Source organism: Hyperolius riggenbachi, chromosome 1, assembly GCF_040937935.1.
Source record: "Hyperolius riggenbachi isolate aHypRig1 chromosome 1, aHypRig1.pri, whole genome shotgun sequence".
Lineage (NCBI taxonomy): Eukaryota > Metazoa > Chordata > Amphibia > Anura > Hyperoliidae > Hyperolius > Hyperolius riggenbachi.
The window spans coordinates 342,400,795-342,428,420 of record NC_090646.1 but is presented as its reverse complement, the minus strand read 5'-3'; the positions used below and the strand labels follow the sequence as shown (position 1 = coordinate 342,428,420).

The window sequence follows — 27,626 nt, the reverse complement described above, 5'->3', positions numbered from 1 at the left end:
CGGAAGTGAGGTGAGTAATTCTCCGCACGCCTCCCGCCGAGCCCACACTTTCCTGTAATCTATGGAGGGGGAGAGAGGCAGAAGGAGGGGTCCCAGGTGAGAGAGGGGGGGTTCTGGCCCCCCTCCCCGCCGCTGCCCCCACTGCCCGCCCTTCTAGTGCTGCTTCCCCCTCCTAGGGCATCTACAGTATACAGTGGGGGTAACTGTACTAGCTATACTGGGGCATTTAAACTAAGTTTACTGGGGGCAACTATACTAGCTATACTGGGGCAACTATACTAACTTCACTGGGGGCAACTAGCTTCACTGGGGGCAACTATACTCGCTTCACTGGGGGCAGCTACACTGGGGGCAACTGTACAAGCTACACTGGGGGGCAACTGTACAAGCTACACTGGGGGGCAACTGTACAAGCTACACTGGGGGGCAACTGTACAAGCTACACTGGGGGGCAACTGTACAAGCTACACTGGGGGGCAACTGTACTAGCTATACTGGGGGGCAACTGTACTAGCTATACTGGGGGCAACTATAGTAGCTATACTGGGGCAACTATACTGACTTCACTAGGGGCAACTATATTAGTTATACTGGGGCAACTATACTAACTTCACTGGGGGTTTGAAAACCTATTAGTGTCAAACTAATAGACTTTCAAACCAGCCATTTGTACTCCTGTACGGACCTAACGTTCGTTAGTGGATCAGTCAAAACTGCTGCTATCAGTCTAACGATTGTTCGTAAACATGCCAAACTGTCAGTCAAACGACCGGTTTGAACGACAAGTTCAAAAAATATCAGACGTGTGTATGTACCTTTTTTAAACAAGAAAAGTACTGGTGACCAATAGGAGCATTCCTTTTACATACATATGCTTTTAGATATAAAAATAAATAAAAAAAAAAGCCCATGAATTGTAATCTCAGTCTCTCCTTACCTTGAGTGAGATGAAGAGAAGAAAAAAACACAACGTACCATTTTTCCACATATGGATCAATATATCACCATCCTACACCTTAGTAAATGTAGTTGTGAAAAAAAGTACAGGATTTGCAAGAACTACTTCAAGTGATGAACTATGCCACAATGGCCCATATGCAATTAACTTTTTCTCCTAGGTGATATTTTTTAAACTTGCCAATAATTTTGATAGTTTATTTAAAATAGAAGATGAAAAATGATCTCTTAGGAGAAAATTTAGAAAGGAGAAAAAGTTGATTGCATATGACCCAATGTCTATGTCCTCTCTTCTCGGGGGTGCTAAATAAGCCCAATTTGTCTAACCTTTTATTTGTCGGACCTTCCATCTCTTCGATTAATGTAGTATCCCACTGTTGCACCTATTCTAAAACTTTCATTTTTTTGGTAATGTGGTGCACAAACACTGGACTAATATTTCACATGGCTTTACAAGTATTTATGCAATAGCATACTAGTGTCACATTATTTCCTTAATTATGCATCCATAAATGTTATTTGCTTTAGCAGCAGCTCGTTAGCACTGTATATGGCTGTTCACGTTACTGTTAACCAGTACCACTGAGGTCAAGTCTGATGTACATAAAATGTTATGCCATTAGCACAACCAAGACACAAGACCTGACGTTAATCAACATTAAATACATTTTGATTTGCCATTTACCTCCCCTTTAGAGACAACCAGTCAAATTTTGATAAACAAATTCTGAGGTGGAATATGTATGTTTTGTTGCCGGAGTCCTGCAGAAAACCCCCTTTAAAAAGGTACTCCACCAGTAAACGGGCATAAATGTAGTTACTGTATCCTTCCTGATCCCAGGCAGTGACCACTGTGTCCAGTTTGACATTGGATTGAAGTCCTTACACAAGAGACTACTAAAATGCTTGTATGTGCTCTAATCCTATCTCGTCTTTACCACCGTAACACCCAATTCTGCAGTCTACCAAAAAAACCCTGGTACCTCTCCAGTCCTTACTGAACTCTGCTGCTTGTCTCCTCTACCTTTCCTCCCACTCCTCTGATGCCACCTCTCTGTCAATCCCTCCATTGGCTGCCAATCACCCAAAGGATCCATTTCAAACTAATAACAGATCATACAAAGCACTACATAAACCATCCCCTCCATACATTTGTTCATTAATCTCCAGATATCATCCCTCCTAGAACATTTGCTTTGCCCATGAAACCCTCCTGTCACCCAGCTTGGTCACCCTTTTAGACTCTAAGATTGCAAGGGCAGAGACCCCCCCCCCCCCCCCCCCCCCTAGTGTTTACTGTTTCTGTGTATTTTATCAAATTAACATGTACCAATAATGGAAATGTTTTGCAAACTTCTATCAATTGTATTTATTGTATGGTTTTTTTTTTAAACTATTTGTCACAATCCCACGAACGCCATTGCGGCAAGCGCAAGTAAAGGTGCTCAAACTATGAGCTGGAGAGCCCCTTTAAATGCATTAGCCTGCTTTTAGAAAATGACTGTTCTTCCAGCTCACCAGCCCTGCAATAGGGGATGTGAGTGCTTATTTACACTTCCTGAAGATCCCCAATAAAACCCAAAAAACCAGAGCATTCACATAGCTCACAGATCTACTACAAGGAATTGCTGATAAGAAGCAGGATACAGGAACGCATTGTAAAATAATTAGGTGACATTCCTGCCTGTCCTGAGAACACCCAGAGACATGTCCCTGGCTTAATGAGCTTTTGATATCTCATTTCATAGTAGTCCATAATTCGATGGATATTGCGGAACCGTTTGGGCGCAGCGGTCCACAACTCACAGTACGCCATGCGACTAGCGCAGCACACCTTCTGAGACGTTAAACGACCACCTAGTCATCTCACAGCCGGAGGTATTGATTACATAGGCAAGGAAGGTGGCACTTCAAGCAAGTTTGATATCGATTGGTTCAGCGCATGCTGACGGAATGTAAAATGTTGGGTTTTATATGATATGTCAGATATCCGCTGAGTTATGGCATACTTGGAGAAACTGCCAATTCTGTCCCTCAGACAATAGGGACAGACTTCAGCAGCCTGAGGTCAGATTGTTAAGGGTGGAAACCTCTCCTTTTACAACTCCGCCCTCTGGCAGAGGAAGAGTTAAAACCAACAATGCTGGGGAGAGAAGAGTCTTTTGCCCAGCCATCCTGTACCATCACGGATTTGGGCTGGATGATAAAAGGATTAATACCTATTCCACAGAACTTTCCAGAATTGGACTATATATCTCTGTGGGACCTACCGCAAAGGACACGGTAACTTGACAAACTGCTCCGACTGTAATCAGCTATTATTTTCATATTAAACTCTTATTATTTCTGTATCAAATTGTTTCTATTGCTATATTTTGTTCTGCATTATTTCTTTAAATAAACGATTTAAAAATCGTTCGTCTAAGTGCTGTTCTGAAACAAATCTCCGCCAAAAGAATTCACATCTTCAGAGAGACATGTTACCATAACTGTTTTGATATTAAATATTGTTAGTTTTGCTATCTCTAGAAAGGTTGTCTAATTAACCCTTTTTCCTACAGGATTTAGCTAGAGTTAGAATTAGCGCATTCGCACGCTTTTATTGCGGATTGGTGGCAGCGACCTGGCCTCTATATGAGAGCACAGATTGTATCGATTGTGTATACAATCGAAATTGGACTGTGTGTGGACTCGCCAACCAATCCAAAAGGTTATTTTGCCTGCAGTTCTGATTGCCTTCAGGATTCCCTCAGGGTCTGAGGCTTTATGATAAACTGCAGCAAAGGGAACAGGAATTGGTGGGTGACTGCGCATACGTCACATTGCCGGCAGCGGTGCAACCAATCTTTGGCGTCACTCTGTTCAACCTGTTACAAACCATCAGATGTGTCTATTCCCCGAATGGTAACGGTGTCAGATTAGACAAGATTGGCGCGCGTTATCGCATTATTACCTGACGACCCAGCAACCGCTATTTTAACGTCAACTTGCTCACAGTCTTACAAGCCATCCGAGGCGATTAATCCCTGATGGTACTGGAGTAAGTTAGACGAGATTGCGGGGCTGTTCGTCACACTATTTAACTATTTTTTTTAACTGTACAGTGCTATGGAAGATGCTGGTGCTATATAAACAAAACATAATGCCGTAATAAGCAAATACTTAAAGTAATGTGGCCTCACATTGTCAGAAAACAGTAATCCACAGAATAGGCAATAGTCCTGCAATGTCTGGTTTGCATAACTATCAGGCAGGTGAAATGTTAACCTAACATATCCTGCTATTGATCTACAACTTTAGAATGAAATAAAAGTCTATATGGACATCTCGCTAATGTTATAAATGCGAACGTTTGGATGTTTGTTACTCAATCACGCAACAATGGCTGAACAGAGTTGAATGAAATTTGGCACACACATAGTACATTACCTGGAATAATAAATAGGTTACTTTTTATCCCCATAACCAAAAAGTAAGCAGAGACAAATACAAATTTCACTGGGAAAATGGAAACTGCAGCCATTCTTACACTGGTAGGGTTCTCAAAATTTGCACAGTTGGTCACTGGGTGACTGGTATTAATATTCAGAGAAGTGGGTGGAGCTTACAAAGCCAATCAAAATTCTCCTATTGATTATCAAGGGGAATATTTAATTGCTGCCATTCTTGCTCTGTTAATAAGACAAGCCTCAAACCTGGCACAGTTGGTAATTAGGTGACTGGGGTTCAAATTCAGGAAAGGGGGTGGAGCCACAAATGGCCAATCAGATTTGTTTTATTTCAATGCAAATTATTGATTCCAAAGACAGCAAAGCTCACAAATTTGATGATTGAGCAATTGTGTGTTTGGGTTATAAAAAAGTGGGTGCAGCCAACACCAGCCAAATACATACCCAGGCAACTTCAGGCCATTAGCTAGTGTGTCATAGTTATGTGTAGGAAAATGGTATTTTCAGAATTGGTTATATTCTGATGGATGCACACTAATATTTACTAGAGATGGGCCGAACCTCCGATTTGAACCTCCGCGGAAAGTTCGGTTCGCGAAAAAGTTCGCAAACCGCAATAGACTTCAATGGGGAGGCGAACTTCAAAATTTAGAAAAATTTCTACTGGCTGAAAATCATGTTTCAAGGGTTCTAATACCTGGAGCTCCACCCTTCTACCCTTCTACCCTTCTACCCTTCTACCCTTCCACCCTTCCACCCTTCTACCCTTCCACCCTTCCACCCTTCTACCCTTCCACCCTTCTACCCTTCTACCCTTCCACCCTTCCACCCTTCCACCCTTCCACCCTTCCACCCTTCCACCCTTCCACCCTTCCACCCTTCCACCCTTCTACCCTTCTACCCTTCTACCCTTCTACCCTTCCACCCTTCTACCCTTCTACCCTTCTACCCTTCTACCCTCCTACCCTTCTACCTATTCCCTCCTGCCGGAGGGAGGAGGGTCTCTTCTGCCAGGGAATTTCTAGTATTTCAAAAGCCAGCTTACATACCGGCTGGGGATTGAACCCAGGTCTCAGTGTATGGTAGGTAACTAACACATCCATTATACCACCAACACTACTAGCTGAAACTTGCCTACTATGTACCATTTATGCTCAATCCAAGAGAAAAATTAGACAAGACAAATAACATTTATAGCAAAGCACCAGAGCTGCAGCCACTAGGGCACGCTCTATAGGCAGTAGCAGTGTTAGGAAGACTTGCCTAAGGTCTCCTACTGAATAGGTGCTGGCATACTGAGCAGACAGAGCCGAGATGTGAACCCTGGTCTCCTGTGTCAGGCAGAGCCCTTAACCATTACACCATCCAGCCACTGCTTAAGGATATGTAGCCAGGCATGGCCTTGCCTTTTGTGTTCAACAGTTGTCAAAGAGAACCCCAGATAGCTAGGTAGATTCATCTCTCTCTCTTTCTCTCTCTCTCTCTCTCTATCTATCTATCTATCTATCTATCTATCTATCTTTCTCTCTATATCTCTCTCTCGTAGGGATGGTCACCGCTTTCCGGGGAATTGTATTTTTGCGCATAAATGGATTGAGCATAAATGGTACATGCTAGGCTGGCTTCAGCATGTAGTACAGTGGCCGGATGGTGTAATGGTTAAGGTCTTCCTAACACTGCTTCTGCCTATAGAGCGTGCCCTAGTGGCGCTTTGAGTCCGCCAGGAGAAAAGTGTGATATGAATGTTATTTGTCTTGTCTAATTTTTCTCTTGGATTGAGCATAAATGGTACATAGTAGGCTAATTTCAGCTAGTAGTGTTGGTGGTATAATGGATATGTTAGTTACCTACCATACACTGAGACCTGGGTTCAAACCCCAGCCACGGTATGTAAGCTGGCTTTTGAAATACTGGAAATTCCCTGGCAGAATAGACCCTCCTCCCTCCGGTAGGAGGGAATAGGTAGAAGGGGAGGAGGGAGGACGGTGGAGGGTGGAGAAGCCTACAAGAGGCTAATTAAACTCTCCCTAACAGCTGTCCCTTAACTAATTAGTATAGGCAGACGAGTTGAGTCAAATGGCTCAAGGACCTTGCCTTGTATGAGAGGGGTGGGGCTCCAAGAGTGAGTGCAGTCTGATTGTCAACAATGTGCCTGCTGACTGATATAGAGGGTCAAAGTTTTTTGCTCAATAGAGCATTATGGGGTAAATCAAACTTCCGGGAAAGTTCGCCTTTGGCAGGCGACCGCGAACCACCGAAGTTCGCCGGGAACCATTCGGCCCATCTCTAATATTTACATTAACTTTTTTTTTTGTATTAGTATGCATTTATATAAGGCTGACAACTACTAAATATGATTTGTTGCTGTGAGTGGTTTACAAAACAAATTGCACTTTTATGTTACTAAATATGTTTTTTGAATCCAGCAAGTCCTGGTTCAGAGCTCACTCCTCATGCTTGATGATGCAGATTATACATTCCTAACACCTTTCCAGGACACCCACTACAAGGTTTGTTGAATGTTATATAACATTTTACAGTACTGCTTCCCTTGGCAGAAGGTGTAAAAAGGACATTTGAAATCCTGTCAGTGGCAGATACAGATATGGATGAATACAATTTTTATCCAAGAATCTAGTGGAATACAGAGCTGTCCCATTCAAGAGTTAAAATGTGCTCATTGCCAAATATTGACCTCTTCCATTTGCTCTAGTTTTGGTAAGACAGTAACAACTTAGGACAGTATTTCACACGGTTTAAAACAAAATTAAAAATTTCCCTTGTCTTCTAAGAGGCACCCCAGAAGTTCCATGGAATTGAAAGGACTACAGTATAAGCTGGTTCACACTGGCACTTGTCTGGGAAACTGATCCGTGAAAACGGATCCGCTTCCATTCCGTCGGTTTCGTTTCCCCATTTACCCCCCCAGACCCCCACCACCAAAGTAGGTTTTTGCTGGCTAGAACGGTCTGTTTTCTAGCCAGTGTGATTAAAGGATCCATTTGTCACGTTTCGAATGCAATGCTTCAGCATCCGTTTCCGGTCCGGAAAAATTGCTGCAGCACCAAACTTGTGGTCTGTTCAGTGGAGCATGCATAACAAATTCTTTTTGAACGGATCAATGAAAATGAATCCATAGGTTAACATTGGATCTGTTCACATCTGTTTTTTTTTCAATTCCAATTTGAACCAGGCCTATTGCTTCAGATGAGTGGAATAATAAAGGCAGCTCTAGGGGTCATCACAAAACCATAACAGTAAGGATTGCTGGGCTTAAAGGACAACTGAAGTGAGAGGAATATGGAGGCTGCCAATTTTTTTTACTTTTACACAATGCAAATTGCCTGGCTGTCCTGCTTATCCTCTGCCTCTAATACTTTTAGCACTAGACCCTGAACAAGCATACAGATCAGGTGCTCTGACTGAAGTCTGACTGGTTCTGCCACATGCTCGCTTCAGGTGTGTGATTCAGACACTACTGATGCATGAAAGATCAGCAGGGTGCCAGGCAACTGGTATTGCTTAAATGGAAATAAATATGGCAGCTTCCATATTCCACTCGCTTTGGTTGTCCTTTAATTCTTCTTAACCTTTGCCACAGTAATATTGAACTCTTGATCAATTGTCACAGTGGTATATGCAGGCAACTTTGACTCCACCTCCAGTTGTAGACGAGGGTTCTCCCAAGTTGTGGAATGTAAGTAGTCACTGGTCTTCACCAGAGCATCCCACAAGGGGTGACGGTCTGCTACATGGAGCACACCATAATTTTGGTTGGCTAATCTTGTCCATTCTATGTAATTGTAAGTACAAAAACAGAAAAAAGATTATTCATATTTAAGAGAGCTTAAAGAGAATCTGTATTGTTAAAATCGCACAAAAGTAAACATACCAGTGCGTTAGGGGACATCTCCTATTACCCTCTGTCACAATTTCGCCGCTCCTCGCCGCATTAAAAGTGGTTAAAAACAGTTTTAAAAAGTTTGTTTATAAACAAACAAAATGGCCACCAAAACAGGAAGTAGGTTGATGTACAGTATGTCCACACATAGAAAATACATCCATACACAAGCAGGCTGTATACAGCTTTCCTTTTGAATCTCAAGAGATCATTTGTGTGTTTCTTTCCCCCTGCAGCTATCTTCCACTGAAGTGGCAGGCTGTTTCTTCCTGCAAAGTGCAGACAGCTCTGCCTGTATGTAATTCCTCAGTATGTGAAAGCCCAGCCAGCTCAGAGGAGGATTTATCCAGCTTGTAAAAGATAAGAGAGAAGAGAGAAGCTGCTCTAATCTAAATAATACACAGGCAGTGTGCAGAGAGGGGCCTGGAGGGGGGAGATGCATCACAGAACCACAACACTGAAGAACTTGGCAGCCTTCCAGACACAGGCCTGACAAGTCTGACAAGAGAGAGAGATAAGTTGATTTATTACGGAGATGGTGATAGTAGAACGTGCTGCAGTAAGCCAGAACACATTAGAATAGCTTTTGGAACTTGTAGGATGATAAAAAACAGGATGCAATTTTTGTTACGGAGTCTCTTTAAGGTATACACTGAAATGCTGTGGTATGCAACATTCTTTACATTATATATTTTTTTCCCATTGAAGAGCGTTAATATAAATATTTTGTAAAAAAAAATTAGATAATGGTATTCATTTTAATTAGAAATACATTTATTATTTTTAAGTAGAATGTAAGTTCGTAAAGTAAGATTTGAACTGCACACTTCCACATTACCCTATGGGCCAGACTCGGCACATCCACTTTTTGAATCTGTACATAACGTATCTTCTTGGAGTGCAGTCTTATGCTGGGGATACACGGGTCGACCGGCGGCTCGACCCCAGCCGCGTCCCCACGGATCGATTACCGCTTGCATCCGCCGGCGCTTCCTTATCAGCCCTCGATTCCCTGCCATTGTCCGCAGGCGGGAATAGAGCGGGCGGGGGTCAAGCGGCTTGATCGGGCCAGCTGAATATTATCAGCTGGCCGGATCAGCTGGTCGATATACGGTACAGAAACGTACCGTGTATCCCAAGCATTAGCTTGATTGCACCACTTGGTGAAAGTGGATTAGCAGAATCGTAGGTCTTATGACGTATGTCCTTTTTCAACCCAAATACTATGTAACTGTGTAAGAATGACACACTTTCTATATACTATTCATAAGGTCGCTTGACCAGGGAAGTGCTTTGGAAAATCCCATGACTTGGTATTAGCATTCAGTCTCCCTTACTGGAGTTCTGGCACACAATACAATAGGGGGCTTTAATACTCAATACCACAACTCGGTAGCAGAATATGGAAAAAAAGAAAAACTGGTTTACTTGTCTACCATGTATCATGAATTTGATAATGAATTATGTCTTTTACTTATATCAGGTCTATTTAAAGCTGAGGCCTCATGTTGAAAAGTTCCTTCAGACTCTTACCAAGCTGTATGAGGTAAAATAGCTGTAATAGTGGGAAAGAAAAGCCGTAATAACGTCTCCAAATCTAATCTGTAAGGAAAGATGCAGTATTAGCGTGTGTGCAAAACTGACAAATATTTTGCAGTGTAAACACAGAAGAAAGGCAACCAGAATGATGGTGTTTTACCCGGGTAGTACAACATAGTATGTATTAGCTCTTGCCATAAATGAATATGGGTTTAACCTGGTACAGCATTTGCTTTACTTACTTGTCCCATTAACTACCATCTGTTCTCAAAAATACGTTTTCTGATCTGAGCTGTGGGACAGATGATGTAGTTGGTGCTATGGTAGATTGCTTGATCAGTTGTGTTGCGACAACAGGTCTGGCTAATCTGCAAATGAAGATTGCCTTGTAATATTTCAAAGTACAGCATTTATCAGCAGTAGCACAGTTTAAAAGCGTCCAGTAATTTGGGAGCTAGAAGCTGCTAGTAGAATATCAGTAAATTACTGATGTACTATTGAGGAGTGTCTAATTCCGATAGTAAAACTCAGTAATTGTCTACAATGCCTGGATCTCAGGAAGCTGGTGTAGTGCAGCTATGTTCTAGTGGCTATAGCTGGGCATAGCTTCTTTCTGGATCTCAGGAAACTGGTGTTGTGCAGCTATGTTCTAGTGTTTATAGCTGGGCATAGATTTCTGGATCTCAGGAAACCAGTGTCATGCAGAGCTACAGTATGTTCTAATGGTTATAGATGGGCAAAGATTCTTTCTGGATCTCAGGAAGCTGGTATCATGCAGCTATGTACTAGAGGTTACACGTGGGCATAGATTATTTCTGCCAAAAGAAAAGTCTTCTTTTCGTTGCCAGAAATGCTTATTGACTGTACTATAATCTCTCTTATTTTGGCAGATCTTTATCTACACAACTGCAAAGAAGGAGTATGGAGAACAAATTTTGGAAATCCTGGACCCACAGAAAACACTCATCAGGTGATCATTAATACCATTCCAAAGATAGCGGAGTTCATGCTTTTCCTATAGAGGCAAGATGCATCCTAACAAGTGAAGTGCCTGATCTATTAGACTTATTCCTGGAGGTGGGCAGTACTTCTGCATATTGTATTCCCCTGCAATGGAAAGCGTTGTTCCTCTCCCTCTCCTCCTTATGACAGCAATGCATAAATAAGTGAACATATTGGTGCCCTTCTTCGCAAATCCCTTCACTGTCTTCCTGTACCCTCTTAAGAATTCTGCTCTTTCTGGCATACAAATCTGTCCACCATACCTCCCCTTTGTTTATCTGGTATCTCATCCTGAGATAACCCTCAACCTGCTCTCTCTGCTCCTCCAACACTTTATGAATGTCCACCCGTCGCATCACTTGCTCCATTAATGAGGCTTCTCCAGCGCAGCCCCTACTCTTTGGAACTCCCTGCCTTCATCAGACTCACTCCCACTTTCAACTCCTTCAAACATGCCTAAAGACTTATCTGTTCACCATTACTTACCCACTATCTTTATAGCTCCATTCCTCTTAATTGAACTTATACCCCACCCTCTTTGTGCCCCTCTCCCCTATCTCTTAGACTGTAAACCTATTTGGCAGGGCCCTCCTTGCCATGTGCTCTTCTCCACCACCATATGAACTCAGAGACATGTCTACTATATTTATCCCTACATTGTTACATTACTATATTGTTTTGTGTACCATTGTTGAACAGTTTAATGTCCATGTGTAAGATTGCTTACTGTTGAAATGTCTCCCCTATCTATTGTACAGTGCTGTGTAATATGTTCATGATTTATAAATGAAGTAAAAAAAAAAACTTTAAGGAAAAAACTTCCCCTTTACGGGAAATAACCTCAGGAGGGGGAAGTGTCTGGATTCTAATGCTTCCTCCATGCCCAGAAAGGATTAAAGCAAAAACGATGGTGTGGTCTGTCTGCAACAGGTGCACAAGCAGTTTTCCGTTCGGGTGGAAATAGCAGAGCCCGAGCAGGAGCCGCTAGTCCGCATACATGCACGGCCACAAGGAAATCTACAGGGGTCCCAGCGCTGGATCCCCTCTATTGTGGAAGACAGAGGAACACTCTTTAGATACCTTTACAAAAGCTTCCCGCTCCTGAGGTAAGTACCCCCCGGGGCACTTTTTTTTTTCCTTACAGGTACACTTTAAATATTGAAATGGGTAGAACAATCTATGGGCAGACAGATGGCTAATGGACTATATTTTGTATATCTGCAACAGCTACAGTTTGTACGAAGCTTTTAGACTCCATATGATATGCAAAAGCACTGTAAGGGAGAGCAAATACTATGGCTTGCCTTTCCATAATAATGGCTTTTCCGTGAGAGCAATTATAAAGAGATGGATGGCATCCAACCCTTTAGATTGGCCAACATCTGGATGGGTGTGTTGTATTTCCCTATGAAATGACACTGCTTTAAAAATCTAAAGATGGAAACTATTTTCATCAGCAATGGACTTTGCTTTGTAGGTTTGAATGACACTGCCCAGATTATTTTATTTAAATGCACTAATATAAACAGGGAAGCAGAAATCATAGTAAGCATGTAGTTATAAGGGGCATTATGTGGGTCTTAAGACGCTTGCCTGCCTCCCCCCCCCCCCCCCCCAGCACCTGGGGCCCCCAGGACAGTTGTCCCCTGGGATCCCTACATGTTGGGTGGCGGATTGCATTGTAATCACTCACCTGTCCTGGTGTGCTGCTCCATCTATGTTCTGTCTATAGACCCACTCCCTGCCTCTTCCCCATGTGGTGCATATTCTACGTAAATAACCTGCACCGCATGGAGAAGAGGCAGGAAGCGCAGAAGAAGATGGAGCAGCTCCAGGAAAGGTGAACTATTACAATGTAGCCAGCCAGCTTCTACAGTGCTTAAATCCTTTATATTTGAATGGCACTGGTCGCACTTTTTTTCTGTGGATTTAATAACAGGTGTTTTTAGTAAGGCAGGGCTGGCTCAAGGACTGAGCAATATATGAAGCACCTGGTATAGAGGTGCAGGTGAGCATGCTGTACTACATATCTGTGGGTGGGAGGTACATACTGGGAATCTATTTCTAAAGGCTGACATCTTCCAAAACACTTTATAGACAAGACAAGACACAGAACATTATATTGCGCTTAGCCACTAGGGCGCGTTTAGTAGACCGTAGCAGTGTTGGGGGGTCTAGCCCAAGGGCTCCTTACCGACTAGGTGCTGGCTTACTGAACAGGAAAAGCCAAGATTGAAACACAGGCTGCATGTGTCAGAGGCAGAGCCCTTAACCAGTACACTATCCAGCCACTATAGTTATGTCCTTAAAGAGGAACTCCAGTGAAAATCCTCAATAATAATAATAATAATAATAGGCAACTGTCCCTGCGCACGCGTGACGGGCGGGAGCGCGCATGCGCGCGGAGACACTTAGCCCAGGTCACTAGTAATGTAATAAAAAAGTGCTTAATTTTTACAATAATTATGTATAAATGATTTAGTCAGTGTTTGCTCATTGTAAAATCTTTTAAATCCCTAATTTACGTTCTGACATTTATTACATGGTGGCATTTTTACTGCTGGCAGGTGATATAGCTGCTGCATGCTGTTTTGGCAGTTGGAAACAGCTGTAAACAGCTATTTCCCACAATGCAACAAAGTTCACAGACCAGAAACTGCCAGGAGTACCATGGTCCTCAGAGTTTCTTGTGGGAGGGGTTTCACCACAATATCAATCATACAGCGCCCCCTGATGGTCTGTTTGTAAAAGGAATAGATTTCGCATGTAAAAGGGGGTATCAGCTACTGATTGGGATAAAGTTCAATTCTTGGTCGGAGTTTCTCTTTAACTGTCCCTCAGAGGAGTTCATAACCTATACCACCATGCTGCCCAATAGCTGCATCAGCACATTTTAAAGAAGAGCGATTTGGGTTTCAAAAACAATGAATAGGTTCCATGAGCTGTCACAGTAACACAGTAATTGACAAATGACCACTGCATTCCAAATGATTATAGCAGCTCCTCTGTCCTGGTCACCTTTCCTGAACTATGTTCTGACTGACCAGCAGCTCCTGCCAATCAGCCTCTTTATTTACTCCTCAGTTGCCAATTAAAAGGCACTAATCCCGTTACTACTTCCTATGAATGAGCAATAGGTAGGAGCTTACACATTTTGAGCACTGTTCTGAATGCTTCAGAACCTGCACCTTTACAAATGTGGGCCAAGGCAGGGAGATTAACTCACCCTTGTTGCCGCCTCTGGCCACTGTGCTCCATGTCATGTTCCATCTCTCAAGGTGCATACACACATCAGACTATAGTCTTTGGAAAATGAAAGATCACAGACCAATCTTACCACCCTTCATGTAGTATGAGAGCCATACTCTACACAGTCTATTCTATGGAGCTGAACTCCCCATCAGAAAAAAATCTTTGCACACACAGATGCTGTACAGACACAAAAGATCAGTAGCTGCAAAAGATCTGTTCCTGCCAAAAATCCATTCCTGCAAATTGCAATGATAGTCTATGAGATCTGCAGATCATTATACACACATGATTTAACTGACATTCATCTGCAGATCAGATCCACCAGGATGGATTTTCAGATCTGCAGATGATTGCTTGATCTGCAGATGAATGTCAGTTAAATCATGTGTGTATGATGATCTGCAGATCTCATAGACTATCATTGCAATTTGCAGAATTGGATTTTTGGCAGGAACAGATCTTTTGCAGATACTGATCTTTTGTGTCTGTACAGCATCTGTGTGTGCAGCATCTTGCAAAGATTTTTTTCTGATTTGGAGTTCAGCTCCATAGAATAGACTGTGTAGAGTATGGCTCTCATACTACATGAAGGGTGGTAAGATTGGTCTGTGATCTTTCATTTTCCAAAGACTATAGTCTGATGTGGGTATGCACCTTAAGATACTACAGAAGCAGCAAAAAGGGTCAATTAAGCCCCCCTGCCAAGGCCTGGATATTTAAAGGTTCTGTTCTGAAGCATTTGGAACAGTGTTTGTGAGGATCTGCGCGGCTGCCTGCGCAGGCAGGCAGCCTTTTGACCACTGTTCAGGTCTGCATTCTGCAGGTCTCTGGAAGAGACACCTTTTGTCAGTTGTGCAGCTTGCTGCTGAGGAATTTGCATAAGTTTGTCATGCAGATTGCCTAGCCACATCCTTTGTAGGCTTGCTCTATAAAGAGCTAGGTTTCCCAGAGTCCTTTGCTGGTCATAAGGGTTAGTCCTGTGAGACACTCCTGAGTGTCAGTCTTACTTCTTGTTGAAGATTAGCTTAGAGTAATTCTCAGGGATTGCACTAGGCATCCTTGTTAGGGCAGTCAGGATTGCATTATTTGTATTGCCTGTTCTGTCTGTCTGTGGGGTGCTAACCAGAGCAGCGGTTGTTACTGGTAGGCCCCTCTGTTCTGTTGTTGCCTTACTTGGATCGCACTCGCTCTGACGGAAAGAGCAGTGGATCGTATCTCTTCCGTATTCCTGTTTTCGTGTATCTGTTTTGTCTTGTACGAACGCTTGCTGGAGGCTCGGTGAGGTAACCGTTAAGCAAGCGCTCGCGTCCTCTGTTTTATGTTTGTCTGTCGGTGGTTAGTTAGGCGTGCTTGTCTCTGTTGTGCTTATCACGCGGGGACCGCGCATAAACGCGTGCACTGTTGCGAATGAGTGCGGTGTTCGCGTTTAGTTAACGTTTGTTATTTTCCTTATCTCCTCATTGTATTATTTGCTGTGCCTTTGCTACTCTCGTGCTCTGCCTTGCTGTAGCCTTGTGTCACCTCTGGCAATCGCCTCTCTCGCGATTGCGTTCCTACTTCATATCTGCTGTTGTGTATGCACCGTCGCGGGTTGGCGACTAGTTTGGTGCACACACATACAATCTGTCCCTGTGCTCATTCTCTTCCACAATCGCTTCTCTTGCGATTGCGTTCTCACTTGGTTTCTTCTGTTGTGTGTCCACCGTCGCAGGTTGGCGGCTAGATTGGTGGACATACATACATTCCTCATCTGTGCTTATTTGGTCTTGTGTGGCTATTAGCAATCGCCATCTCTGGCGATTGCCTTCTCACTTTGTCTTCATGGTTGTGTGTTCATAGTCGCAGGGTGGCGACTAGTTTGGTGGACACACATACCCTCTGTCCCTTTGATCTCTCTCTTTCAGGGCTATCTTGCCCTGCGTTTCTTCCCTTCGTACAATTCCTGTCTGGCGTGTGTGGCAGGGCAGAGGAGCTGTTCCTCTGCACTCCACAGCTCCACCTGTCGACAGGAATTTCCCTCTACAGGTGCGTAGCACCTTTTGCTGGGTTCCCTCAAATTACACGCTTGTGGAGGATTTCCGCAGTGTCAGCGCACGCCTTGTGCGCTGATCACGGAGAGAATTCCACAATCGTTACAGTGTTTCAGATTTAGAAGCTCATCCCTAGTGACCAGGATGGGAGAGGTGATCATGGTGCTCTCTCCATATACATCAGTGATGGCCTGTTCAGTGTCTGTCCTGATGAATAATTCGATTTAAAAGTAAGATGAAAATGCTTGTGCTAGCAGAATGTTCATAGAAATTACACTTTTTTTAGATGCAAAATAGATTTATGCATGTTCAAAAACTCTGAACCTGAACTCCGCTTCACATTCGATACCTGCCTATGTAAAGGGAAGGCTGTAGATACTGTAGAGCCTCCCTGGTCCTCGGTCCATTCTGTCATTCGAGCACCGTGCCCCATTTAAGTTATTCAGCCTGCTATGTCAAATACCTCTTCAGCACTCCTCTGGCAGCCTTCTGAATTACTCGCATCCCTGAGTACTTCCAAAGACGAACTAAACCGTACTGCACATGTGTGCGTCTGGACTCTATTTGGAAGCACTTGGGACGCAAGTACTTCTGAAGGCTGCCCAAGGAGTAACGAAGACACAGAAGTTTGCCTCACTTCAGATTTCCTTTAAAGCTTAGTATGTATTTCATAATCTGACATCCTCCCTTTCCTTATATACAGACATCGGCTATATCAGGAGGATTGCATCTGCATATCAGGTACTTACGTGAAGGACCTAAATGTTCTGCGAAGAGATCTGGCTAAGACTGTTGCCCTGGAAACACTGGACTACTCTTTACCATACCACGTAAGTCCACTGTTTTATTGCCACATCAGTAGTATGTTTGATTTGAGTTTTGTGCATAGTGCTTGATGTTGAGAATAAGTAGCAGTAACATAATTACTAGCCTCCTGTGTCCCACGATTCTGAGCAGCATGCTTCATATTCCAGGGCCATCTAATTTGGAATTATAGGGGCCCCACCAAAATGTACAAACTGACTTTGTGTGGCTGGTTCACATAATCGGATATGTCATGCCATGGTCACTGGAGCCATGGAGATGGAAGCCACCACTGGAGCTTGGGAAGTTGGAGAGGGAGGGATTGGCACTGCCACATTTTGGGCCAGGGCAGTTTCTAGGCTAAATAGCAGTCTTAATGGTCTTGCAGCTTTAACATTCACTTCTGCAAGTTAAATTAGGTGAACTTATAGCACAGACCTATAAATCAAAACACTAGAAATGTCCTTATTCTATCAGAATACCCTGAAGAGAGCATGAACCTTAGTGGATAGAAGACATCTGTTAAACCTAACATACTGTCCAGTGTCAATGGCCCATACGCAATTCACTTTTTCTCCTAGGTGATATTTTCACACCTTATCAATGAAATGCTTTTTAAACCATTTACAAAGAAGAAAATACTGAAAATAATTTTCACAGTACTTTCACCTATTTTATGGTACTTTTTAATTGCAAAGTGCTGAAAAGTTATTTTAAAAATGAACAATTTTTCCTAGGAGAAAATTCAGGAGAAAAAGTGAATTGCATATGGGCCAATGTGTTTAGTAAGCACTACCTACCGCATCAACATTTTTGTCCAGTCAGGACTAATCCTTTGAGAGTTAAAAGAGAACTGTAGTGAGAGGTATATGGAGGCTGCCATATTTATTTCCTTTTAAGCAATACCAGTTGCCTGGCACCCCTGTTGAGCTATTTGCCTGCAGTAGTGTGAATTACACCAGAAACAAGCATGCAGCTAATCTTGTCAGATCTGACAAAAATGTCAGAAACACCTGATCTGCTGAATGCTTGTTCAGGGTCTATGGTTAAAAGTATTAGAGGCAGGGGATCAGCAGGGCAGCTAGGCAACTGGTATTGCTTAAAATGAAATAAATATGGCAGCCTCCATATACCTCTCACTACAGTTCTCCTTTAAGCCCTACAGTCTGTGGTTTCACCTTGAGGCTAGGTTCACAGTGGGAGCTGTGTTGGGTTCATATAAGCACACATCATGCGGTAATGCAATGCATTGTGATACTGTTGTCCGCTGGATTGCATCGTACTGGACACACTCTGAACTTGGAATGATCAGTGAGATGCAAATAATTTCGAGGTGATGCAACATTATGCAAATTTTGTATGCAAATCTATGCAGCTTGAAAATGAACCAATCAAATCCTGCTGAGGTAAAAATTGATTGGTCCATTTTGAAGCTGCATAATTTGCATAAAAAATTTGCATAACTCTGCATCAACTCAAAATGATGTGCATCTCATTGACCATCCCTCACTTAACAATAACAATAACAATAATATTTATATAGCGCTTTTCTCCCTGGGGACTCAAAGCGCTGTGACCCTGCATTATGCAGTCTCAAAGGCTAGGGAAAAGAGGTGAGTTTTTAGCCTTTTTTTAAAGCTGTCCAGAGAAGGAGCCTCTCGTACTGATTGTGGAAGTGAGTTCCATAGAGTAGGGGCTGCATAGGAAAAGGCCCGAGCACCAAATGTTAAGTGTATCCTGGGAATAACCAGCTTCATCTTGTTGGCAGAGCGGAGGGTGCGTGGAGGGGCATAAAGTTCCAATAGATCCGCTATGTATTTGGGTCCCATGTGGTGTAGAGCCTTGAATGTCAGCAGGCAGATCTTAAAATTGATTCTCCATTTTACTGGCAACCAGTGAAGAGTTTGCAGTACTGGGGTGATGTGTGAGCTGCGGGGGGCATTGGCTAGGAGTCTGGCTGCAGCATTCTGTACTAGCTGTAAGGGGCGCAGAACCTTATCTGTAGATCCGATTAACAGGGCGTTGCAGTAGTCTAGGCGGGAGGATACAAATGCGTGAACCAGGGCAGGTAGGTCTTCAGCTGGGATAAGGTGTTTTATTTTCGCTATATTTCTTAGATGGAAGAAGGAAGACTTGACGACAGCTGATACCTGCTGTCTGAGTTTTAGATTTCCATCCAGGATCACCCCAAGGTTTCGCACAGAGTCTTTATACTGTACAGTATCTCCCCCAATTGCTAGTTTGAGGTGGTGAGCGTTTTGAACTTTATCCATCATGTGTGGACCACCTACCACCAACACCTCTGTTTTGTCAGAGTTCAGCCTCAGCCAGCTGGTGTTCATCCAATTTTGTAAATCCACTAGACACGCATTTATGGATGCTGATGGGTCTTGGGTGCCAGGCTTGAAGGACAGATACAGTTGTGTGTCATCTGCATAACAATGGTATCCTAAACCATAGTTCTGGATTATTTTGCCCAGTGGGAGCATGTAGACTGCAAAGAGTAATGGTGATAGTACAGAACCCTGTGGAACTCCATAGGCAAGTGGCACTGGATTAGAGTAGTGTGTGCCCAGACATACTTGCTGTGTCCTGCCAGATAGGAAGGTCTGAAACCAGCTAAGAACAGTACCCCTTAGGCCACAGTAATTCTTCAGTCGCTGGATTAGTATTTCATGGTCCACAGTATCAAATGCTGCTGACAAGTCAAGAAGAATCAGAATTGAGCAATCACCCTTGTCCCTTGCAGTAAGTAGATCATTCATTACTCGGACTAATGCTGTTTCAGTGCTGTGCCTTTTCCTGAATCCTGACTGAAAAGTATCAAAGATGTTGTTATCTGTAAGCCTGGCTTCTAGCTGGTTGGCGACTGCTTTCTCGATAACTTTTGATAGGAATGGTAAGTTCGCCACAGGTCTGTAGTTGGTTACAGAATCAGGATCTAGTGATGGTTTCTTCAGGAGGGGTTTTATGATTGCTTTCTTTAGTTCTTCTGGGAAAAGTCCACTTTGCAAGGAGCACTGAGTGATTTTGTGAAGTGCTGGCCTGAACAGCGCTGGGCACTGCATTAAGGATCCAGTTGGGCCAGGATCCAGGTCGCAGGTAGTGGGGCGGAGACTTTGAATGAGAATTCCAAAATCTTCTACACTCAGAGTGTCAAAGACTCGCCATGGTGGTACTTGAACCTAAAGCCCCATCTACATGATCCGATTCTTTGTGTGATTCGATTGCGCACTTGAACCTAAAGCCCCATCTACATGATCCGATTCTTTGTGTGATTCGATTGCGATTCTATTTACGATCCGATTTAGTTCGGACATCTCCGATCGGGATTTGTTTCAATTCTATTTCCCATTGCAAAACAATGACAAATCAAATTGAATCTAATCGAATCCCGATTGGACATTTTGGATTTAATCGGATCGTAAATAGGATCGTAATCGAATTGCACAAAGAATTGTATGGTGTAGATGGGGCTTTAGGGGCTAATGCTTGGTTCCCACTTGCAACAGGTCTGTTCGGCACAGAGCGGAGCAGACCAGTTCAGTCTCTGCTCCACTTTAACTTCGAATTGGGAGTGTGTGTGTGTGGGGGGGTGTTATTTGACATATGCGATGCACTATAGGTGGCTAAGAGCAATGCATCTGCTTGTTCGGAAGAATGCTGCAGGTTGGGACTCTGCTTTCTGTTTGCTGCAAAACAATCCTTTTTGGGTTTTTTTTTTTTAGTCTAAGGGAGGGGTGTAGAAAACGTAATGCATGGGTATTTTCGTTCTAGTGGGAACCAAGCCTTACTATTGCAGTTTGACTTTCTGCGTTAAGATGCTTCCATAAAGTGGCAACTTAATGCCCCACTGTGAACACTCGCCCCTCCTCGCTCGTCTTCCCAACAGTGTCTGTGCCAGAAGGTGACCGTGAGAAAATCTTAGTTATGTACCAGAGAATTCATTTTCTGAATATCTTCTGGGGCATAACTAACATTTCACACTTGACAGTAACATGGTGGTTTTTGTAAATTCATTTTTATCGTAGTTTTCTTCAATTCTCTTGGTATGTTTTCTGCTATTGTTTTCTATTTCATTCATAGTGCAGGCGGGGAGTTGGACAGCCTCTTTTTCGAGAGCTTTTCTCTCACTCTAGATCTTCAATTTTGATACTGGGCATGCGCCAGTCGTGAGAAATTGTACAGCACATATTGATGAGCAGAACTGATTGCCATTGCACAGGCACTTTACACAATTTGTTCCACACTAATTGTCTCTCTGGAGTAGTAGCTTTTCTGATCACCTGTATTGATCTACACTGATACCTTTCCTTCACTAAAGGTGCCCATTAATGATACAATATTTTCCTCAGATGCGATCCTTTGGTCAGATTTTAACAATTGAATTGTACAGAACACCTTGCAGTATGTGGAGAAAACCAACCTGATCGAAATGCTGGATTTTACAATCCTATCCCAATTTATGATTTTGTTTTTCCTCTTATCAGCTGACCAATAGATTCCCAGTGCAGCACTGGACAGGAAACAAAGATGATGAAGAGCTGCTCTTACTGCTTCCCGAACTGGAACATCTGACTCATGTGGTAAGATCTTCATTTATTCACCACTTCTCTGTGTGAAATCTTTCCAAAAGGAAAGACTACAAACCTCATGGAAGCAACTATTGCCCACATGCCCCTTCTACTAAAAGCATTTGTACCCGAGTGGGGGGTTTTGAAATGGAAAAAGCCCCCCCTTGGTGGGTTAGTTAGAATTGTTTTACTACTTAACCTTGAACAATCTTATATACTAAAAGACAGTTGTAATATGCATGGCGTGGACGCAGAGCTGCATGCACATATTACAACTGCTGCCTACTGCGCTTGCGCATGGGGGGGTGCATCTGGCACATTCCTAAAAGTAATTGGAGTATTGCTGGTTATTGCCTAAAAAGGAACCTGAAGTTAGAGTTGTATGGAGGCTGCCATATTAATATCCTTTTAAACAATACCAGTTGCCTGATAGTCCTGCTGATCATTCTGGTATGAATAGTGTCAGAATCGCACATCTGAAACAAGCATATGGCTTATCTTATCAGATTTTTGTGAGAAACATCTGTTGTGCATGCTTGTTCGGAGTCTATGGCTAAAATTATTAGAGGTTAATAATAGAGATAATTAAGTCTGCTGAAAAAAAAAAAATTATTTCACTTACCCAGGGCTTCTACCAGCCCTCTGCAGCCATCCTGTGCCCACGCAGCTATTCACCGATGCTCCGGTCCCCCACCGTGGGTTAAGTTAGTTTTCGCCGCCTCAGAGTCGGCGGGCTACTGCGTCTGCACAGGACGCCATTGCGGAGGGGAATGCATGCAATGATATGCGTCAACAGGGCTGCACAGGCGTAGTGGCCCGTAGACTCCAAGTCGGCAAAAACGAAACTAACTGGTAGAAGCCCCAGGCAAGTGAAACCTTTTTTTTAGCAGACTAATGGTGTGTACACACTTGAAAGATTAATGAAAGATCTTAGACCAATTTTACCACCTTCCATGTAGTATGAGAGCATACTCTACACAGTCTATTCTATTGAGCTGAACGCCCCATCAGATAAAAATCTTTGCAAGATGCTGCACACAAAGATGCTGTACACATTCAAAAGATCAATATCTGCAAAAGATCCTTTCCTGCAAAATGCATTCATAGTCTATGATATCTGCAGATCCTCATACACACCTTGTTTAACAGACATGCATCTGCAGATCAGATCCACCAGGATGGATTTTTAGATCTGCAGATGATTGTCTGTTAAACAAGGTGTGTATGAGGATCTGCAGATATCATAGACTATGAATGCATTTTGTAGGAACAGATCTTTTAAAGATACTGATCATTTTAATAGGTACAGCAGTGCTGCTCATCAGGAGGATTCCGGATATCCTGGTAACCCAGATATCCGACCATTTTTCAGCTATCCAATTCGGATTCTGGATTGCTGTAGAAATCCGGATAGCTATCTGCGGATATTTGGGTGCATAACGCGGATATCCGCAGATATTGTGGATATCCGGATCCGAAATACTGTAACTAAGGAGATGACGTCCTGGAGCCAATCAGAGGGCTCCCAGCAACCAATCACACAGGGGAACCCTGGCCAGCCCCACCTGACCTCATTGAGCCAATCAGAGGGCTCCCAGCCTAAACCCTGGCACCCAATCACAGAAAGGAACACTGGCCAGCCCCCCTGTATAATGAGGGCTGCCATGATGACATATCGTCCCTTGCTTGTGAATGCTCACTGAGAGACATGCTCCAGTGCTGCTGGCCTAGCAAGTGTTTACACAGTGATAACCTAAAGCTGTTCAGTGATTAAAGCTGGCCGTACACTAGGCCAATTCCCCGCCGATCGACAGCAGATTCGATCACTGGGATCGAATCTGCTGTCAAATTGTTAACGTTAAGGCTAAATTTCAATCTATTTCGTCCCGAAATAGATCGATCGCTCCGTGCGGGAAATTACCGTCAATCGCCCGCGGGTAGGGAGTGCATCGTTAGCGGCGTTTGAGTGCCCGACGACCGACGCAATACAGCTGCAATACATTACCTCATTACCTGCTCCACCAGCGTGACTCCCCTGGTCTCCGCTGTCTTCTTCTCCACGCTGGTCTCTGGGTCCGGCAGGCTTCACTTTTTCCTGTCCTGGCAGGAAGTTTAAACAGTAGCGGGCGCTCTAAACTTCCCCCCCCCCCCCAGACAGGAAGAAGTGAAGCCTGCCGGACCTGGAGACCAGAGGGGAGAAGAAGACAGCAGAGACCAGGGGAGTCATGCCGGCGGAGCAGGTAATGAATGGGGGGGGGGGGGGGAAGAGGCGGCAGCACCACCGCCACCACCACCACAGACTGAACGGTTTCAGGCTGAAATCGATTCACAATCTGTTTGCAGTAAAGGCAGCCATACGATCCCTCTCTGATCAGATTCGATCAGAGAGGGATCTATCTGTTGGTCGAATCTGATGGCAAATCGACCAGTGTATGGCTACCTTAACTCCATGAGGATGGGTGACCTTAGGCCTTTCCTCCCCCCACTCCACAGAGGAAAGGCCTAAGGTCCCTCCCGGACTCTCTGTTCATAGTTGTGGGCGACTTCAATAGAGCCAACCTCCGCCACGAGCTACCGCGCTATCAGCAACATGTTGCCTGCCCCACTAGAGACTCGGCCACACTCGACCACTGCTATACTGTACTGAAAGATGCATTCAAAGCTGTTCCGGGGGCTGCGTTGGGCTCCTCTGACCACTGCCTCATCCATCTCATCCCCACCTACAAGAGGCGTCTGGAGTCAGCAAAACCGGCCCTCAGGTCCTCCAAGGTCTGGTCTAGTGAGGCCAAGCTCCAACTTCAAGCCTGTTTTGACTGTACGGACTGGCAGACTCTGGAGGCACCCAACCTGGATGAGTGGGTGGAGAACGTTACATCGTACATCAGCTTTTGTGAGGACTCCTGTGTACCAACCAAAACCTATAAAGTCTTTCCGAACAACAAGCCGTGGTTCTCCAACAAACTACGGCAACTTAGGAAGCGCAAGGAAGCTGCACACAAATCAGGCAACCTTGAGGAATACAGGAGGGCAAGGAACGACCTTAATCGTGAATTGAGGGTTGCCAAACGTGAGTTCGCTGAGAGGATGGAACAAAACCTCTGTTCAAAAGACTCAAGAGCCGTATGGAAAGGCCTTAAAGCTGCTACAAATTACAAGCCTCCCCCCCGACACGCTCCACCTAGCATCGAACTTGCTGAAGAACTCAGTAAATTCTACTGCAGGTTCAAGTGCCAGGATTCGCCTGCGGTGGACCTGCCACAGCCCACTTCCCTTCTGGTACATGCTGACCTCACCTCGAGTCTAAGTTCTCCCCCCATGGCTGTGAAAGAATCAGATGTCACACATCACCTGTCAACTATGAACTCCAGGAAAGCCTCTGGCCAGGACGGAGTGTCCCCTGCCTGCCTGAAGTCCTGTTCTAGGCAACTTGCCCCTTTTCTCACCACCATATTCAACAAGTCACTTCAGATGGGCAAGGTTCCTGTCTGCTTTAAGAGGTCCACCATCATCCCAGTCCCCAAAAAGCAGGGCGTCACTGACCTCAATAACTTCAGGCCTGTAGCACTAACATCCGTTATCATGAAGACCCTCGAAAGAGTTGTCCTGTCCTTTCTGAAGTCCTACACTAGGCCCCTCCTAGACCCATTCCAATTTGCGTACAAGGAAAACAGGTCCACCGATGACGCCATCAATATCTGCCTGGAGCTCATCAGCAACCACCTGGACAGGCCAGACTCATATGCCAGAGTCCTCCTCCTGGACTTTAGTTCGGCATTTAACACCATCTGTCCACGCAGACTTCAGGAGGATCTAGTTACACTCGGTGTCCATTCCAGCCTTCGCCTTTGGATCACGGACTTCCTATCCCACAGGTCACAATCTGTCAAGCTGGGCGACATTTCCTCCCAACCACGAACCACGAACATGGGGGCTCCACAAGGCTGCGTCCTGTCTCCAATGCTGTTCTCCCTCTACACCAACAACTGCAGATCCACAGCGGACTCTGTCAAGGTTATCAAATTTGCAGATGACACCACTATTGTTGGCCTTATCACCAAGAACGACGAGAGTGCCTATCGTCAGCAGGTAGACCGTATCTGTCACTGGTGCAGAGAGAACAGGTTGGTCCTTAACGTAGCAAAAACTGTGGAGATGATTATCGACTTCAGGAAGCATGCCCCTTCTCCACCACCAATCCACATTGACGGAACTGAAGTGGCGATAGTTCCCTGCGTCCGCCTCCTGGGCACCACCATCTCAAATGACCTGAGATGGAAGGCTAACACCAGCTCCACCGTGGCAAAGGCCCAGAAGAGACTCTTCTTCCTCCGTCAGCTGAAAAAGTTTGGCATGCCCCATCAGGTCCTCACAAGATTCTACTCTGCCACCACAGAATCTATACTCTGCTCTTCCATTCTGGTCTGGCACGCTGGCTCCTCCGTCAGCGACAGACAAAAACTCCAGAGGGTCATTAGATCAGCAGAGAGAATCATCGGGAAACTCCTCCCTCCACTTGATCTACTCTACAACTCGAGACTACACACTAGGGCGCTGAAGATAGCTATGGACCCCTCACACCCGGGCCACTGCTACTTCAGTCGCCTGCGTTCAGGGCGAAGATTCCGGGTCATCCTCACCAGGACCACGAGGCATAGGAACTCTTTTTTTTTTTTTTTTTTTTTTTTTTTTTTCCCCTTCAGCAGTCAATCACCTGAACTCCACCCACGTCTCACCACCACCCCATTCTTCTTAGGTTCGCAGACGTGCTTGGGACTTATGGGCCGAGCCCTCATAGCCTGCCTTCGCTTTCTGTTGTATCTTGCTAAATGCTATCTGTTGTATCTTGTTAAATGCTTTATCATGTATGTCTCTTGTTTTAGTGCACTATTTTTCATGTCCTTGTAGATGTTGATCTCTATATGTGCCAAACCCAATTCCAGGCGTGATCCTGTCATACTTGGCGAAATAAATGATTCTGATTCACGATCACTACACTATTGTTGCATTGTTAATTAGCTTGATTTCATTGTGTGACAGTCAGTATGTGCTCAGGGCTGCTGCAGCTGCTATGTGTCTGTGTGTACTGTGCACAGACCAGGCCAGCTGCTGCCTGCTGGCCAGCTATTAGCCTTAGCTAGCTACAGGTTAGGTTAGGGAATAGGAGGATTACCGTGTTATTGTGTAGTTAGTACTGTAGTTTGTTAGAGTAGTAGTACTACTGTGTTGGCTTTCTACAGAACTGCTGTGAGCAGTGCCAGTGTGACAATTAGTGTGCACTAGTGTCTTCTCCTCTGCTGTCTGTCACTCAGCACGTGGCTCTTGTCACGTGCCACGTGCCAAATGACACTTCCGGCATACTCCTGGCACACGTTACACCTGCTGCTGCATTGCTCTACTCCTGCTGCCTTTGCTGCTCCCACCGCCAGGGTGCCACAGGCCACTGCTGCTGTGCTGATACCACCTATATTTAACCCAAAACACAATTGCTGCGTAATTTTTTTGAAGGTGTCTGGGCTGAAAACTGTCATGTCCCAGTTGTGCGGTTGAACTTTCGACACAATGTGGGTTGCACGACCGCTGTCTGGAACCTAGTCCTGATGTTAATTGACAGCCAATTATTTTTTTTTTGGGGGGGGGGGGGATTTTAAGTCCCCACATCATCAATTAGTGTTTCCCATTAAAAAATAATGATGCATGCCTCGTTTACCCTAAAAGCCCTTTTTAAAGCAATTTAAAGGCCACTTCCGGTTTTCTTTTCGGATATCCGAATCCGCTGGATACTGAGGTCTGATATCTGATTCGGATTGCAAAATTTTGAAATCTGATATCCGACCCTGATCGGATATCTAGGTATCCGGATCCAGATTTTGAAAAGGGGTATCTGAGCAGCACTGTGTGTGCAGCACCTTGCAAAGATTTTTATCTGATGGGGAGTTCAGCTCAATAGAATAGACTGTGTAGAGCAGTGGTCCTCAAACTAAGGCCCACGGGCCGAATGTGGCCCTCTGAGGTTTTTTTACTGCCCCCCCCCCACACACACACACAAAATGTATTACTTATAGATGCAGTCAGCTACATCTTTAAATATTGGTGGCCTGCATATACAATAGCAGTGCTG

At 44.4% G+C, this 27,626-nt stretch overlaps 1 protein-coding gene across 2 annotated transcripts in view; it reads left to right on the top strand.

Moving 5' to 3' along the window:
- The window catches only part of LOC137549735 (CTD small phosphatase-like protein 2-A), a 93,530-nt gene that overhangs the window by 55,343 nt on the left and 10,561 nt on the right, over window positions 1-27,626 (top strand). For both annotated transcript variants that reach the window (XM_068271224.1, XM_068271223.1), the window contains exons 7-11: window positions 6,833-6,916; window positions 9,791-9,853; window positions 10,737-10,816; window positions 16,834-16,960; window positions 21,425-21,520. In XM_068271224.1, coding sequence (XP_068127325.1) covers window positions 6,833-6,916; window positions 9,791-9,853; window positions 10,737-10,816; window positions 16,834-16,960; window positions 21,425-21,520 — 450 coding nt within the window. The remainder of the gene's footprint in view (window positions 1-6,832; window positions 6,917-9,790; window positions 9,854-10,736; window positions 10,817-16,833; window positions 16,961-21,424; window positions 21,521-27,626) is intronic.